The sequence below is a fragment of the Salvia hispanica genome, chromosome 4, assembly GCF_023119035.1.
Source record: "Salvia hispanica cultivar TCC Black 2014 chromosome 4, UniMelb_Shisp_WGS_1.0, whole genome shotgun sequence".
In the NCBI taxonomy this organism is placed as follows: domain Eukaryota; kingdom Viridiplantae; phylum Streptophyta; class Magnoliopsida; order Lamiales; family Lamiaceae; genus Salvia; species Salvia hispanica.
In genome coordinates, this window is record NC_062968.1 from 48,023,451 (window position 1) to 48,038,623 (window position 15,173).

At 39.1% G+C, this 15,173-nt stretch overlaps 2 protein-coding genes and 2 non-coding genes across 5 annotated transcripts; 3 read left to right on the plus strand and 1 right to left on the minus strand.

Annotated features, from left to right (window-relative positions):
- The first annotated feature begins 8,257 nt into the window (after positions 1-8,257).
- Positions 8,258-8,329, plus strand: TRNAG-UCC. Its single transcript has one exon. It is a non-coding gene; the product is annotated as a tRNA-Gly (tRNA).
- A 375-nt stretch (positions 8,330-8,704) lies between these two features.
- LOC125185215 lies at positions 8,705-9,370 on the plus strand. The gene has a single exon (XM_048081714.1). It carries the CDS (start codon positions 8,733-8,735, stop codon positions 9,225-9,227), a length of 495 nt encoding a protein of 164 aa, XP_047937671.1. The 5' UTR covers positions 8,705-8,732; the 3' UTR covers positions 9,228-9,370.
- Positions 9,371-11,662: 2,292 nt separating this feature from the next.
- LOC125185321 (UPF0496 protein At4g34320-like) lies at positions 11,663-13,287 on the minus strand. 2 transcript variants are annotated; one of them, XM_048081844.1, is made up of 2 exons: positions 13,184-13,287; positions 11,663-12,965 (listed from the first exon to the last, which is right to left on the minus strand). In XM_048081844.1, exon 2 carries the CDS (start codon positions 12,945-12,947, stop codon positions 11,805-11,807), a length of 1,143 nt encoding a protein of 380 aa, XP_047937801.1. In that variant the 5' UTR covers positions 12,948-12,965; positions 13,184-13,287; the 3' UTR covers positions 11,663-11,804. The 2 variants fall into 2 exon arrangements, with proteins under 2 accessions (XP_047937801.1, XP_047937802.1); XM_048081845.1 differs by having other exon boundaries at positions 11,663-12,981; positions 13,184-13,219.
- A 1,160-nt stretch (positions 13,288-14,447) lies between these two features.
- Positions 14,448-14,578, plus strand: LOC125185791. The gene has a single exon (XR_007170288.1). It is a non-coding gene; the product is annotated as a small nucleolar RNA snoR83 (small nucleolar RNA).
- The last annotated feature ends 595 nt before the right edge of the window (positions 14,579-15,173 follow it).

Here is a 15,173-nt window from a genome sequence, read left to right on the forward strand (position 1 = left end):
AGGTAGGGCAAGATTGGTTGCTAGACATTGTAGAGAATGTGTGTAGAGAATGTGCTTTGTTCTCTTATTTTCTGGTTGATGTATTGTGTACAATTCCTCCCTCTTATATAGGAGAGGAGGATCACTTAATTACAGGAGGAAATCATTCTATTCTAGGGAGTATATTACACAATATTTTCTATTCTAGACTGCATCAATCAAGTATCAATTACGCCTCAATCACTGATCTTCTTTCTTCTTTCTATATTCGACACTCCCCCTCAAGTTGAGCAATGGTGTCTCCAATGTTCAACTTGTCCAAAACTTCCTTGAAGACTTTGGGATGCACAACCTTGGTGAGGATATCAGCAAGTTGTTCCTCGGATTTGCCGAACGGAAATTCAATGACTCCCCCTTCAAGATTTTCATTGATAAAGTGGCGGTCTACTTCCACGTGTTTAGTCCTATCATGTTGCACAGGATTTTCTGATACGTGATCGACGCTTTGTTGTCACAGAACAGTCGACTTTTTCGAGTAGGTGGGAAACCTATCTCAGTTAGTAGTCTCCGTAGCCACAGAATTTCCATTAGGCCGCTCTTGATTCCACGGAAGTCAGCTTCAGCACTTGATAATGCCACGACCTTCTGTTTTTTACTTCTCCAAGTGACCAGGTTACCACCCACAAAGGTGAAGTATCCTCCCGTTGATTTCCTGTCGATCGGATTACTTGCCCAGTCAACGTCTGTATATCCATCTATCTCCATATCTTCTCTTTTCTTTAAGAATACCCCATAGCCAACAGTCCCTTTTAGATACCTCACTATTCTTAGTGCAGCTTCCATATGGTCCTTTTGGGGTCGATGCATGAACTGACTGACTATGCCGACAGCATAGGCAATGTCGGGTCTGGTGTGAGATAAGTAGATTAGTTTCCCTACTAACCTTTGGTACTCTTCTTGGTTTGTCAAGCTTGCTCCTTCTACAATCTTTAGTCCATGATTAGGTACCATTGGAGTTTCTGCAGGCTTGCACTTCAATAGGCCTGTTTCCGCTAATAGATCTAGCACATATTTCTTCTGTCTCAGAAAAATTCCACGGTTTGATCTCAATACTTCGATTCCCAAAGAAATATTTTAGGGCTCCAAGATTCTTCATTTCAAATTCTTTGCACAAGTTCTCCTTCAGGTTCTCGATCTCTTCTGTATCATCTCCAGTGATGATCATGTCGTCCACATAGATAATCAGACATGTCACCTTGCTTCCCCTTTTCTTCACAAATAGTGTATGATCGGAGTGGCTTTGCTTGAATCCATTCTTAATCATTGCCTCGCAAAATCTTCCAAACCATATCCTTGGAGATTGTTTAAGCCCATATAGTGTTTTTCTTAATCTGCATACCTCCCCTTCTCCAAATCCCTCGAAACAGCCTGGAGGAATCTCCATGTAAACTTCTTTATTCTTCTCGAGCTCCCCATGTAGGAATGCGTTGGTGACATCGAACTGATGCAATGGTCAATCCTTGCATGCTGCGACAGACAGAAGAGTCCTCACCGTACTCAACTTGACAACTGGGGAGAAGGTTTCAGAATAATCCACACCATAGACCTGTGTATATAATTTTGCTACCAATCTTGCTTTGTATCTCTCGATTGAACCATCTGCTCGTCTTTTGATCGTAAATACCCTCCGACACCCCACTGGTTTCTTTCCTTTGGGTAGGGTGCAGTTCTCCCATGTGTCATTTTTAATCAGGGCATCGATCTCCTTCTTCATTGCATCTCTCCAATGTTGGGCATCGATCTCCTTCTTCATTGCATCTCTCCAATGTTTGTGCTTCATTGCCTCCTCAAATGAGTGGGGAATTTCTTCTTCCTCGTATAGGGCAGCTTCGAAGGCCCTTGCCATCTCTATTAGTTTCCCCTGAGCAATATTTACTAAAGAATATTTGGTTTTCATGCCTTTCCAGTCTGGGGAGTATCTCTTTGGAGGGACACCCCTTGTACTCCTTGTTGGCAAGTCATACTGTCCCACGCATATGGTTTCACCATCGTTTACCCCTTGCCTGTCATCATTAGTAATATCCGCAGAAGCTACGGGAACAATGCTATTATCAGATCTATTTACCTCAGGATCCGAGAGCGGAGGCGATGGGCCGGCCATGTCACTTGGCTCCACGTCTAGTACGCTTGGATTTGGTTGCCCAGCGGTACCGCTAACCATCTCCGGTGGGCCGACATCTGTAACAGAACTTGGATTTGGTGGACGGTTATCTCCCTCATTCGGTTTTTCCCGGTACTAGGTTTCTCCCCCTGACTTGGATTTTTCTCGGTGCTCGGTATGATGGATCTGGGTAGTAACCAATCTAGTGGCTCACTAGTTGGAGTATTCTCTGACTGGTTCTCCCCCTGACCACTGGATTGGTCATAAAAGTATTCCCCTTCTACAAAATCGCAGTTCATTGTGGTATATAAGGTTCGTGTTTTTGGGTCATAGCACCTATACCCCTTTTGAGTTTTACCATATCCAAGGAAAACACATTTAATTGCACAAGGAGAGAATTTTAACCGTTCGATTTTGGGTATATGAACAAATACGGTGCATCCAAAAATTTTAGGTTCCAGGCTGAGGGATGATGGAATAGGGAGTTGTTGGGAAAAAATATCCAGGGGTGTCTAAAAGTTTAGGATATGTGTGGGGAGGCGATTTATGAGATTGACTGATGTAGCAATTGCTTCGGGCCAAAAAGATTTGGGGTTTTTTTATTCAATTAGGAAGGCTCTAGTTATTTCTAGGATATATCTGTTTTTTCTTTCTGCAACACCATTTTTTTCCGGAGTGTGAGGGCATGTTGTTTGGTGAACCAAACCCCTTTTGACACAAAAATCCTGCATTTTGGAGTTAACAAATTCCCCCCCCCTCCCCGTCGGACCTAAGAATTTGGATAGACTGTTTGTATTGAGTTTGTACAAGAGTATAAAATTGAGTAAATTTTTAAAAAACTTCAGATTTTGTCTTTAAAAAATAAACCCAAGTCATACGCGAATAATCATCCACAAACAGTAAGAAATAACGAAACCATTGCCCCCCATTAACCGGTGCAAGACCCCAAACATTAGAATGAATCAAAGCAAAAGGAGTTTTCATACGAGTATTGTTTATTTAAACAAATGTCTGTAGCTTTTGGCCAAAAAACATGTCTCACAATTCAAGGAAAAAGATGGTTCAATTAACTTAGGGAAAAGTAAACGAAGATATCCTATGGAAGGATGCCCTAACCGGCGGTGCCAAAGCCAAACTTGTTTTGTCAGTTAGTCCGTGAGATAGCAACGCAGTACTCTGTTGGGCCTCCTCATCCACATAGTACAGTCTGTGTCGTTTAGTGCCACGCCCAACTATCGCCCCCGTCTGGGTATCCTGTAATAAGCAGACATGAGGTTGCATTAGTAACTTGCAGTTAAGTTCCTTCGTTGCATGACTCACAGATAATAATTTGTGTGATAAAGAGGGAACAAAGAGGCAATTTGAGAGTCGCAAGGTTGGGGATATATTAATGGTGCCCGCCCCCTGAACTGGTGCCAAGTCCCCACTAGCCGTTTGGACAAAAGATTTTCGAGACTTTGAAATTTCCAAAAAACTGAGGCGTCGAAGGACATCGTATCAGTTGCCCCGCAGTCAAAAATCCAATGACTATTTTTTTCACCTATTTTTGATGTTGAGGAATTTGCTAAGGCATAGAAAGAATTACTACATGGCACAGTGGGGTGTATTTCAATATTTACACCGTTCTGGAGATTCACTAAGGGAATTATTTTTAGTTTCACAGCCAGGAGGTAATTTATTCAGATTTTTGGGGGTGCTAGTAGTAATATAATTTGAACGGGGTATGTAGTGGAATAAAGGAGAAATCGAGGGGTTAAAAAAAGAGAACCCCCCTTTACCTTCACTCCAAACCCTAGCCGCCTCACTCCCATTATCCGCCGCCTCCTTTCCTCCACCGCAAACCCTAGCCGCCGTAACTGTGGCGACTGCCTTGTCGTCCTCCCTACTTCTCTCGGCACCATTATTTCCGGCGATTGGAGCACCGAAGTTGCCCACCGAGTTTTCGGTGTAGGCGGCTCGGTTTCCAACTGCCGCTGCCGCTGATGCTGAGGCTCTTCCTCCACCGCGATTTGCTCTAGCTTGTCGCGTTTTCTTCATCTCCTCCCACCATCCCGGGTAGCCATGGATTAGAAAGCATGTCTCTCGGTTATGCTTCTTCCCACCACAGTGACTACACGAGAGCTTGCTTTTATCTTCTTCTCCCCTTCGGTTGGTTGGAAAGTGAGGTGGTGGATTCGGCGCTGGGCGACCTCGGTCGAAAGCTCCGAGGCCGATTCCGACTTCAGATTCCTTGGGCTCGTGGGTCGTCTTCATAACCTTCAAATTGGCTGACTCTCGCCTAACTACTCCATAGGCTTCCCTCACAGTGGGTAATGGTTCTTTATTCAGTAGTTCCCTCTTGACTGCATCGTATTTTTCGTCTAAAGCCCACAAAAACTGATACAGCCTATGCCTCTGTGTGTTTTTGTTGTATTTCTCTATTGTGTTAGGGGTGTCCATGGGATTCGGGTCCCTCGCATTGATCAAGATCCAGAGGTCCTGGAATTTGACCCAGAGAGCCTCCAGCGACAGGTTACCTTGCTTCATACCATACGCCTACTTATGTAGATCACTGACTTGGAATGGGTCGGCACCACTTCCGTATGTGATCACCAGACCCTCCCATAGATCTCGAGTTGTAGCGTACTGGAAAACCTCGCTTACTAAGTTAATCTCAATGTTGTTGATGATCCAATTGAAACAACAGTGATCTCGCTGCTTCCATTTGGGATAGTCTGGGCTGTCGATCGAGGGAGGGCCGTGAACTCCATCAATGTGAGATGCTAAGCCTTTCCCTCCAATAGCCCGCTCCATCAGGTTTGACCAAAAAGAGTAATTATCTCCATTTAGCTTGGCTTGAAGGTGGATTTCCCCAAACGATTCTAGTTGAGGGGAGATTTGGCTTGGTGGTTGGTTTATTGGCTTTGTTTGTTGGCTGTTTTGCCATTTCGGGAATTCTGCAAATTGTGCAGCAAGATCTGTAGAGGAATTCATATTGGTTATTTGGGGGTGTTCTGTGGCTTCGTCAGATTCTGACATTTTGGTGATTTTGTAGGTATTTTAGAAAAGGTCGGGAAAGGTATGCCCGGGACGGTGATGAATCTGTTCTGAGTCCCAAACCTGCTTTGATACCATCTTAAAGATGGTAATCGAGAGAGGTAGGGCAAGATTGGTTGCTAGACATTGTAGAGAATGTGTGTAGAGAATGTGCTTTGTTCTCTTATTTTCTGGTTGATGTATTGTAACACCCCACTTTTTCGAACCCTAATTTTAGAGCCGTAAAATTTTTATTGATGACGTGGGAGACGTGAATTAATTGAATGAATTTATTGCATGAGTTCTTATGACCAAGTTGTGTCTAGGGTTGAGGTTTGGATTGAAAAGTCAAACTCGTTGAGTATATGACGTGGCATGCGAATATTTGATTTTTAAAGATGAAATTATGTGGTGAATTATTTGTTTAAGGGTGAGTGAGATTATTAGGAAATTTCCATAAATACTATAACCACATTATTTGAAATTTTCGATCCCTACTATTATTGGAGAAGGAATTCTATTTTTCCGGATTTAATTTATTTCTTGGGATATTTATCCAAATTAAATCCAAAACCTAATTATTCTCTATTTCTCTATGAGAAAAATCGACACCCATATTTATTCTAGGTGATTTTCGAAAATCACCTAAGTTTGGGAAGAAGGAATTATTTTATTTGTTTAATTGATCCCTTATTTGATTCCTTCCATACATAAATATAAATATTCTAGCAAATCTTACCATACCTCAAGGAGATCTTGCCATATCTTATTTTTAGTTAATAATTAAAATCTATTCCTTATGGGAGAACCTATATACACGCCTATTTCCAATATTTGGTAGGAGATTTAGTATTTTATTTTGCTCCGTGATATTTTATTTTACTCCGAAAAATATACCAAATAAAATCTTGGCTAAATAAAAGCCAAGGATTTTTTAAAATCCCTAGCTTGAAAACCCTAATTCACGCCACTTCTTGTTTCTTCCTCTCTACTCCACAATATTTGTTTTATTTAATTGTGGAGAATCAAATCTTCCCAAATATTCTATTTAATTACCTAAAGATTTTATTGAACCCTATAAATAAGAGCAAAACCTAACCCTAACCCCAAAATTTTTGCCCCCCACCCCCAAATCACACGCCACTCACTCTCTTCTCTCTCTCTCTCAATTTTCTTCTATAATTCTTCATCTTTTGAGAAGAATTTGAGTTTGAGCCTCAAGAATTGTCGAAGAATCAAGTCTCTACTTTGTTTCTACCGTTCGTTTTGACAAGAAAAGGTACCTATATATTAATCTTTCTTCATCTAACCGATTAATCGGTATTCTTGAACCCTCATGCATCTAGATTGAGTGAAAGTGGGATAAATGGTATATGGAAAATATGTGTGCGTGTGTGTGTGTACGCGTGCGTGTGTGTGTGTGTGACATGCGAATAACCCTCATGTGTGGCATAAGTTGATGTTAGATCTAAGATTGTTGAGTCAATAAACTTATATGATGAATATGTCTTGGTTTGAATGATAAACGTAAACTAGATCGGTGGGAATAAGGGGAAACGTTGAGACACGCATGATTTAGGAGTTGATGTTGAAGCTAATACATGATATGTGCATATGTGATTAAAAGGTGAAACTTTGGTTGCGAAGCCGGATAACAAAAGAGGGAATCATACTTGAAACCTAAGCAGTCAAGGTGGGCTTTATTCTTAAACTCTTTTATGTTGCAAATTTATGAAAGTGGGGAGATAAGGGTGGTTTAAACTCATAGTTTATAGTATTTATTCTTCTTTGGTTTTCTTGATTAAACCGTTGACTTACTGCTTTGATAGTTCGTTTAATACCTTGGTCAAATCTCTTTAAATGAAACCCTAGCCTATGTTTTTATTGCTTTTAAGTCCGTTTTGGTAGCAGTCGCCGTATTTATTATACCCTAGAAAACCGGGCTGTTACAGTTGGTATCAGAGCCTCAGTTCTTTCCGCTCTGGACCCAAGAGTCTTTTCAAAATTTAAAATTTGTCCTTGTAACCATTTACTAACGCACTAAATATGGAGGATCACTTAATTACAGGAGGAAATCATTCTATTCTAGGGAATATATTACACAATATTTTCTATTCTAGACTGCATCAATCAAGTATCAATTATGCCTCAATCATTGATCTTCTTTCTTCTTTCTATATTCGACAGTACTGTTCCGGAAGAATGGGCACCTAGATATTCATGGATATACAGATGCTGATTGGGGAGGGAATTTGGTCGACAGACGCTTCACTGGAGGTTATTTCACCTTCCTTGGTGGGAACTTGGTGACTTGGAGGAGTAAGAAACAAAAGGTGGTGGCTCTCTCAAGTGTCGAATCTAAATTCCGAGGCATCAGAAGTGGCTTAACGGAAATTCTCTGGCTTAGGAGGCTAATGAAGGAGCTAAACTTGGAGCCGCAGAAAACTTGCAGATTACTATGTGATAACAAAGCTGCAATTAGTATCTCGGAGAACTCGGTACAACATGATAGAACGAAGCACGTCGAGATCGATCGACATTTCATAAAGCAGAATCTCGAGGAGAAGATAGTGGAGATCCCATATGTGAGATCAGAAGACCAACTGGCAGACATATTGACCAAAGCAGTTTCTGCAAGAAGCTTTCAAGAAGTGTTGGGCAAGTTGAGTTTCGGGAATCCCGTCACTTAACTTAAGGGAGAGTGTTGAAAGAAGATCTAGAATATTCTACGAGAAAAGAAGATTGCATAAAATCAGGAAAAGATTATGGCCGAGTAATTAGAAGAAATTGATTGAGAAAATCTTACTGTGTATAGCTCCTCTAGCCTATATATCTGTACAATCTCTTTATGAATAATATATAAAACAATTACCCAATTCTTCAATTCTACAAATTAAACAAACCTAATTCTCAAACTACAGTAATCTGTGAAAATTAAGTTGGATGTAGCAGAAAGGTAAATTCTGGATTTTATTTTGGATTATTGGTTGTAATAATAAGCACTATATCAAAATACATAACGCAATTACAATCTCCTCAATGAAGGATTCACGATGCATTACAAACACAAGAATTTATTTTGAAGTACTAACAGTATCAATAGCGTTTGTAGTCCAACGGTTAGGATAATTGCCTTCCAAGCAATAGACCCGGGTTCGACTCCCGGCAAACGCAATTTTAGGCTTTTTTATTTATCTTATATTTTTATGTAATTTTATTTATCTCAGATAATATCTAATCCTTGTATCAAATTACATACTTGCACAAAAAACAAATATAATCTTTAATAAGGTAAGCAAATTAATTGACGATGAGTGAAACTTTTATATGATTGTAGTGTTATACTCCTAATAATTATTTTTAATTAAAAATGGTCGATTTAGCAATCAAAAATCAAAGATAGACCTCCCTCAGTTAAAGTCCAAACAAGGACGGATGAAACGACGTGACAACAATGAAAATAATTGTTTGAAAAAATGCATGCATCGCAATCCATCTCATCTCCCTATAAAATATGACTCTCAAAATTTCAATTTTATTCCCCACACAAAGTCCTCATTCTCTTGCTTCCAAATTAATGGGAAATTACAGATCATGCGAGTCAAAATCATCCACTCTCATCACAGCCACAGCAAAACTAATCCTCGTCTCCGGCCAACTCCATGAATTTGCTTGGCCGGTTAGGGTTTCGCTTTTGCTGCCGCCGGATCCCGATTGCTTCATATGCAGCTCCGACGAGATGGAATTCGGCGAGTTCCCGGCTGCGATGGGCGGCCACGAGGCGCTGCAGCCCGGGGAGATCTACTTCGAGCTTCCGCTGGCGTGGCGGAGCGTGCGCCTGCAGGCGGAGGACATGGCGGCGCTGGCCTTGAAAGCGAGCTTAGCTCTGGCGACTAATGATGATGATGATGATGGCGATCGGATTGTTAGATGCTGCTGCTGTTGCTGGTCGAAGCGGGCTCGGCCGGCGGCGTTGTTTTGTGAGAAGGAGATGCCGCTCCTCGGTGGGGATGGGGGCGGCGCCGGCCAGCGCAAGTTTGTTGCGAAGCTCAGTGCAATAGTTGAAGATTGAAATGTTTTAAGGCAAAGTTTATGGTCATTTTTGGAGTTGTTACTTTTCTTATTTTATGGGATTTGTATATTATTTCGATATCAAGGATGGATTAATCATTCTTGCTATGAATTGACTACTTCAGAGTTTTTCTTGTTGAAGAAGTTGACAGACTTTCTGTTTTTAAATTGTTACTATATTTCATGATCTTCGAAGAAATCTATGCTGTAAATACATGATTTATGTGATCAAATTATGTTTTGGTGGATTGAATATTCAAGGATCATTTCGTGAACTAAATTAAGTGTTGTGTGTACTATTATTGTAATCATTTTTTGCAAATTAAATATTCAACCTTTTTAATTTTTATAGAAATGAAATCATTCAAATTAAACTCGATTAATGGGTATGAGCTTCAATTTTCAACACTACTAATTGTGACGAAGTATATATTTGTCTTATGCAAGCTGATTGGTCAATGGAAAATTAAAGTGAAAAGAACTGTTAAAAAATAAACGATGATTAATTTACTCATTGGAATCATCTCCCTATTAGTTTAACTCAATATCAGATAAATCAACCTTTTCATTTATGTGAGACATACAAAGAGAATATTACAAGTAGATATTATGTTTAAAATCCAATTTTCAATAGTACTTATAATTTATTCAAGTTAGACGATAAATTATTTTCAAACGTTAATTAATAAGAGTATATATGGAGGTTCAAGATAGAAACCATACTCCTGAAAACAAATATTAAGGCTCAAAATGATGGATGGTGGCGGGTGGGGACATGTTTTGACATTTTGTCTTGATTATGAAGACAAGATTTTTTATAACATCAAGTTTTTAGATTGTTTATTACAAGGTTAATATCTTTCTGTTATAAAAGACGACATTTAATAATGTAAAATGACCATTTTTTATTTCAAGGGATGACGACTTTCTGTATCTAATTGGTATTCGTAGTATCCAAAATATATAGAAAATGAGACCAGTAGCCCTCTACTCCCAGACCATTTAATAATCATATAATTGAAGTAAGCTTCATGCACACTTTCAAGATAAAATCACCTAACATAAATATTATAATAAGGCCTTGATTTGGCCTAAATATAGTCAAATACACATGAAACTAAACAAGAATTATATAAAATTCTAAAATATATTCCATCTGATCGGATCAATAATAGAATCAAGGTTAGACATTTAATGCGAAATAATAACAAACCAAATATATAAGTAACTAATAATTTATTCAAAGTAATTATATTGATTATAAATAGTAAATCCAATTTTGAAGAGGGGGGCTTCATTTCCAACTTGATGATCGTAAGCTTAGGACAAGCACTCTTCATCTCTGACATCCACATTTCAGGCACTGCTTCCTTTATAGTCTCCAACAATGCATGTTGTCACCTAATTTCAAAATATTACACCACCACCATCATATTCTGGAAAATAATTTCATTATGCTCACCAACCAAATTTCTTTACATATATAACACGTCAAGATAGAAACATCGAAAAAAAATGTTAGCAGATTGGTGAGAGAATGTACCTCTCAAAATGCTCATCAACCCCACCATAGCTAAAGTGTGTAGCCCCCAAATCAAACACTTGAATCCTTCACACGAACTTTTCCAGTTTTCCTAAGTTGCACTGCCGATTCATGTATATCAGCTTTCACACACGCACACACAAATTAATGGTGACTGCAGAAATGGATACAAACAATATTGGACACAGGATTAAATTGGAGTGGAAAAAATAAGACAAAATAGAAAGACCATGACAAAAACTGTGAGGGCATGAGGTTTGAGCGTTTGAGATACGGATGTTGAGCTTGGCAGAAGTAGATCCAATGTTGGAGATTTTGAAGGTGCTCATAGTAGATGATTCAAGCTTAGAACAACACAGGAAAAAGTCACTCTCTATGTCTACTTGAGTGAGTGTGTCCTGAATTAAAAAAAGCTGTTTCAACCTTTCCCTGAACAATCAAACTTCAAATAAAATAACTCAAAAAGGGGAGATAGTACTGACTATTCCATCTCTTCAGTCTTGAATCAAACTTAATACAGTGAGTGGTCTTGCCACGAATGATTCAATGGGAGCATCTATTTATTCCCCCAATTTTGAGGAAGAAGGAGATCACTATGATCCTCTGTTTCACTACAAAGACTCTATATGAAAGGCCAAAACACCTTTCGTACGTTTCCAATATCTAGACATGTATGTATACTTGTGAGCTAAAGACGGATTTAGAATCCAAAATGTGAACTGAACTTGCTATTATCCTTATGATCGACAAAACTGCATCGCGGAGTTCATAAATAAACCTGTAGCTGAGCTCCAATAGACCCACCCCATCAGTCTCATCACTCGAATTCTGTTGTTCTTCATCACTCACATACTTTATCATGTATATAAAGATATAAAATCACGAGAAAACAATTGTTAAAATCAAGAATCACATTAAAAGAATGAGTCATATCAGTATGTAATCTATGAATAAGTAAACTTCAACTGCTAAAATGGAAAGCAACTTCCTATGAATATTACTACTATCAAATATGGATCCCAAAGGAGTAATAGATTAATATGAAGAATGAGGCGGGGATTTGATGATCCTCTGCAGAATGACAGTCCTCGCCTTCCTAATATCGCGGCTGCAGTTATCCGCCTGCGCCCCCAACTCCTCCACACTCTTCATGAACACATCCACCTTCTTCTTAATCTCCTCTATCCCAACTCTCACCGCCTCCTCGTTCCTCATCACGAACTCCGCAGCCCCCACCAGCGACTCAATCTCGATCTCCAACCTGTCTATCAGCAACCGAATGCTGTCCAAATCCTTAATGGTCACAAAGGTCCCCACATTCATGCAATTCACCATCTCCTTCTGCCCCATCAGCACCTTCTCGTACCCCTTCATCAGCGAGTCTATCCACTTCCCCATCGACCCCAAAGGGATAGACGTCGCTGCCGCCAACGCCGCTGCCACCGGCGGCGCCGCCATCGCCGCCGCCACCACCGAGCATATCAGCACCGCAGCAAATGTCGCTGCGAATATCATGGCCGAGACTCTCCTCCATGAGCTGATGCGTTTCAGCTTCTTGTCCAGTTTGTGCTTCGTGTTGTGCAGCTTCTCCAGCATGTGCATCTGCTGCTGGTAAACGGATTGAAACATTTGGAAGAATTCATCGCTGAAAGGATCCCCTGCGTCTCTGAAACTCTTCAACTCCTCCAACGTTTTCGAATACCTAATTTCCCCAGCGTCGTTGTCGTTGTGTTCCTCATCGAACTGGTTGAGGGCGAGGAGGATGAGGAGCTGGCTGTCTCGGGCGCGCTTGAGGCATTTGTCGAGGGCGGCGCAGAAATCGAGGGTTTTGAGGCTGTTGTCGAAGTAATCCTCCACCAGATCGAACAGGTCCTGATTCCTCCAAATGTCTTTCTTGCAGTCGAGGATGACTTTGACCACTTGCTGATTCATGTCGAGGAGGCATTCCGTGACTTGTCGGAGTGAATCCAAGGAGAGAGCTCTCACCTCCACTCCCGCGGCGAGGGAGCTGATCACGTTGCTTGTTCGAGCCTGCAGAGACGCGTCGAACGCCTGTAGATCGGCGTCCACTCTGCAGGAGGCCGAGTACGAGTTCAGCTCCCTCGACAAGGGGAGATTGTTTGATGATGATGATGACTGGCTTTCTTGATCAGGCTTCTTGCTCAGATGGCTTCCCATGGTCTTCAATCTTGAACACTACAATCATCCAACACTAATAAATAAATAAACTTTGGTTGCTTGGAAGCTAAGTAAGAAAAATATTAGAGAGAATGTGCGTACAAATCTGGGTTGATAATGTATTGAGGAAGCAGAAACAGTGAAATTTTGGGTGTTTAAAACTTTAACCATACAGATACGCATGCAATACATATGATATGATGAATTCTAACAGAAGACTCAGTCATGAAACATACCAAAATTAGAATAGTTCAAGATCTATGCAAATATTGGTGGATGGGAAAGATAGTATAGAATTTCAAGGGATTTTGATAGAGGGGGATGGGAAAGTGATGTTATATATATGTGTGTGTAGAGACAAAGATTGTTGAGGAGAAGCTTAAAGAGGATCAAATCGGTTAGGAGAAAAAAAAAGAAATAGTGGAGGGTTGAGATGATCCTTTATCAACAAATAGCTTGCACGCATGACTTAATTCATGTGAGAGTAAACGCGGGAAGCAATCTAGATAATACATTCATAAGTATTTAAATTAATCTTTATCTACAATGACCAGGATTAATTTGACAAATAGGAAAATATGAATATATTGTGCAAAAAATAAAATAAACGTGTCTCTTTAACAACATGGATAAGAACGCAAGAAGTGATTGGTTATTCAGGCAAACGCGGAAAAATTTTAACTGAAATGATCTTACTGACTCAAAACTTGGGATCAAAGCAACTACTTTTACAGCTACTTCAATTTTAGTTTTTTTTGTAATGTTTTGTTTTGTTATGTAATTTATGAATTACAGCTTTCAATGCTGAAGGAAATCAGAACAAAGAGTCAAAGATGATATTACAACTAAAAATTATAAATGTGAAAACTGTTGTGTAGAATCCCATGTGATTCATCAAAAGATGTTGATATTAGTATTATATACTCATCCATTTAACGTTACTTGACACACCTCATTTTCACAATCAAATTGAAAAAATGATAAAAATAGTTAAAATAGAAAAAATTAATAATAAAGCAAGGTAGAGAATAATCTAAAATTCGAAACTCTTTCATTTGTAGCCTGTTTCATAAAAATATGTTCTTTTAAATAAATCCAATAATCTACTAACACTAATTCATTATTTTTTCACTCCACTCTCTTTTTACCTTTTACCTTCTTTTTTTTTTTTTTTTTTTTTTTTTTTTTTTTTTTTTTTTTTTTTTTTTTTTTTTTAATCTCTTATTTTATCAATTTTATACTAAAACTTATTTAATTTCTAAAGTGTATATAATGAGATAAGTTGGGTTATTGTAAATTGGGGCGTTGAGCAAATGAATAATGGGCTTCCTATGTATGGGCCCATGGCGAATCAGCATATAGGGTTTTCAGAATGACGCTTCCCCTTATAAATACTACGGCAAAATGAATGTCATCCTCAGTGCGCCTCCGATCTGAATTAGATATTTTCTACTGTATTTGTTTGTTTTAGTTTTCGATGATTTTGTAGATGCCTTCATAATCCCAGATAAGCTTGATTTGGTTCTTGTCTGATTCATGGGAGGCAAAGATTAAAGTTCTGGGAGTTTCGCTGATAACGCCGCTTATATTTTTTCAAAGACGGCGTTTAATAGTAGCTTCACCATACATTTACTTTCTGTTCAATTTCTTCATTTCTGTTTTTACTCATGTGCGTTAATAGTTTTTGTTATTGAAAACACTATTTCCATTTTGAACACCACACGTATTTTGTTTTGGGTATTAATGTGGAAAAGCATCACCACGCCCTCTTTATAAAATTTGCGTATTTAATGTATGACAATCAAGAAATTCGAAGTTCACATTTTTTGAATGATTTGAGACCCACGAAATGTTAATTTTATGGAATAGAATACGATCAAGATTCTCAGCTTTCCTCTGATTTGACCTGGAATTGGAATGGGTGTTTTGCTCGCTGAAAGGATTACAGTTGTTTGGATTTTGCTGTTGTTGCTTGGTGTTCACCCTGTTTTACCCTTACCCGTACCCGTACCCGTACCCGTACCAGTTCAGCACCATCAAACATGCAAAAATCAAACACTAGCAAACACTAATCTCTTGCCCAAATAAATGAATCGTTTAATGAAATAAAGCAACGACTAATTGCGACAAAACAATGGTGGGATTTGTCTCTAGTAATTATCGTAAACGAACTACCTTGGATCAAACTTCATCTTCTTTAGTATTACTAGATTTAAAAAGTTAAGT